Genomic DNA, 2,309 nt, shown 5'->3' on the forward strand with positions numbered 1-2,309 from the left:
ACTGATATAGCTTCTATGGAAGATGGTATGGAGATTCCTTAAAAAACTAAGAATAAAACCACCTTATGACCTAGCAATCCCACTTCTAGGCATATACCAGGAGGAAAGCAAAATTGAAAAAGACACCTGTATCCCATTGTTCATTGCAGCACTATTTACAATAGCTAGAATGTGGAAGCAACCTAGATGTCCATTGACATATGAATGGATAAAGAGGTGTGTTACATATACACAATGGAATATTACTCAGCCATAAAAAGGAATACATTTGAGTCAGTTCTGATGAGGTGGATGAACCTAGAACCTATTATACAGAGTAAAGTGAGTTAGAAAGAGAAATATAAATATTATATTCTAACACATATATATGGAATCTAGAAAAATGACACTGAAGAATTTATTTACAGGACGGCAATAGACTTATGGACATGGGGAGAGGGGAGGAGAGGGTGAGATGTATGAAAGAGTAACATGGAAATTTACATTGCCATATGTAAAATAGATAGCCAACGGGAATTTGCTGCGTGGCTCAGGAAACTCAAACAGGGGCTCTGTATCAACCTAGAGGGGTGGGATGGGCCAGGAAATGGGAGGAAGGTTCAAAAGAGAGGGGATATATGTATAACTATGGCTGATTCATGTTGAGAATACAACAAAATTCTCTAAAGCAATTATCCTTCAATAAAAACATAAATGAAAAAATATAAAACAAGAGAAAATTTGCTGGATATCAAAGAAAGAAGAAAGCTTAATAAAATGAGCTACAAGTTAAGATAGGAAAGTTGAAATCAAAGAAATGGAAATTCAAGAAAATAATATTAGCAAGTTCTGCTTTCATAGTCTGATCAAATAGTCACAATTTCTGACTCTGAGGCTCTGATCTCTTCAATCTTGGGTGCTTCTTCAGTTTTACGACAATTGGCCTTTATATATTTCCCTTCACAAATAACGCTTTCAGAGCTCTCTTCATGTCTTTATTCCTCAGGCTGTAGATGAAAGGGTTCAGCATGGGTGTGATGACTGTGTACATCACTGAGGCTGTTGCACTTGAGTGTGCATTGTGGGTAGCTGCAGAGCTAAGGTACACTCCAAGCATCGTACAATAAAATAAGGAGACAATGGTGAGGTGAGACGCACAGGTGGAAAATGCTTTATACTTCCCCAGAGCTGATGAGATTCTGCATATAGAGGAAACTATTTTAGAATATGAACAAAGGATACCAAAGAAGGGACCACCACACAGCAGGACAGCTGCAAAATACATCACTATGTTATTAACAAATGTGTCAGAACAGGCAAGTTGGACCATATGATTGAGTTCACAGAAAAAGTGGGGAATTTCAATGTTTGTGCAGAAGGATAGTCGCAACACCGTTAAGCTTTGTAATAAGGAATTCAGGACACTTATGATCCAGGATATCAGCACCAGCCATCCACAGAGCTGGGGGTTCATGATGACTGTGTAGTGGAGAGGTTGACAAATGGCCACAAAGCGGTCATAGGACATCACGGTCAGGAGGAGGATGTCCAACACTGCAAAAAGTATGAGAAAATAAATCTGTGTGATGCATTCCTTATAGCTGATAACTTTGCTTTGTGTCCAGATGTTCCACAACATCTTTGGGATGGTGGTGGAGGTGAAACAGATGTCTACAAAGGACAGGTTGGAGAGGAAGAAGTACATGGGGGTGTGAAGGTGGGGGTCTGAAGTGATGGCCAAGATGATGAGCAGGTTTCCAAACATAGTAATCAGGTATGTGGAGAGGAAAAGCCCAAATATGAGGGGCTGTACTTTTACTTCCCCTGAAAGTCCCAGAAGGAGAAATTCTAGAATTTGTGTACCGTTGTCTGGTTCCATGCAGGAAGGTGACTTCTGGAAAAGAAGGGATATAACATGGCTAATTTTCACACAAACTTGTATTACTCATATATTCAAAATGGTGTTTCAAATTTATATTTTGTTGTCAAGATTAGTTTGATATTTTGTGCATTTTGTATAGCCCCATGGAACATATCTTTGTGCCCCACATAATGTGGAATTTTTTCCCAACCAGCTTTTACCATAAGGGTCATGTGTTTTGCACTTTTAATGAGAATTTCACAGTGTAATTCAATAGTGTAATACAAAGTCTATTGTTTTTAAGCACTGTCTAGGCAATGAGTACGGAGAAGGCAATGGCACCCCACTCCAGTACTCTTGCCTAGAAAATCTCATGGATGGAGGAGCCTGGTGGGCTGTGGTCCACGGGGTCACTAAGAGTCGGACACGACTGAGTGACTTCACTTTCACTTTTCACTTTCATGCATTG

The 2,309-nt window shown here is 39.5% G+C and overlaps 1 protein-coding gene across 1 annotated transcript; it reads right to left on the reverse strand.

The window, feature by feature from the left end:
- Positions 1–925: 925 nt before the first annotated feature.
- Positions 926–2,064, reverse strand: LOC122699342 (olfactory receptor 7A17-like). Its single transcript, XM_043911176.1, has 2 exons — positions 2,052–2,064; positions 926–1,848 (listed from the first exon to the last, which is right to left on the reverse strand). Exons 1-2 carry the CDS (start codon positions 2,062–2,064, stop codon positions 926–928), a joined length of 936 nt encoding a protein of 311 aa, XP_043767111.1.
- Between the last annotated feature and the right edge of the window lie 245 nt (positions 2,065–2,309).

The sequence above is a fragment of the Cervus elaphus genome, chromosome 9, assembly GCF_910594005.1.
Source record: "Cervus elaphus chromosome 9, mCerEla1.1, whole genome shotgun sequence".
In the NCBI taxonomy this organism is placed as follows: domain Eukaryota; kingdom Metazoa; phylum Chordata; class Mammalia; order Artiodactyla; family Cervidae; genus Cervus; species Cervus elaphus.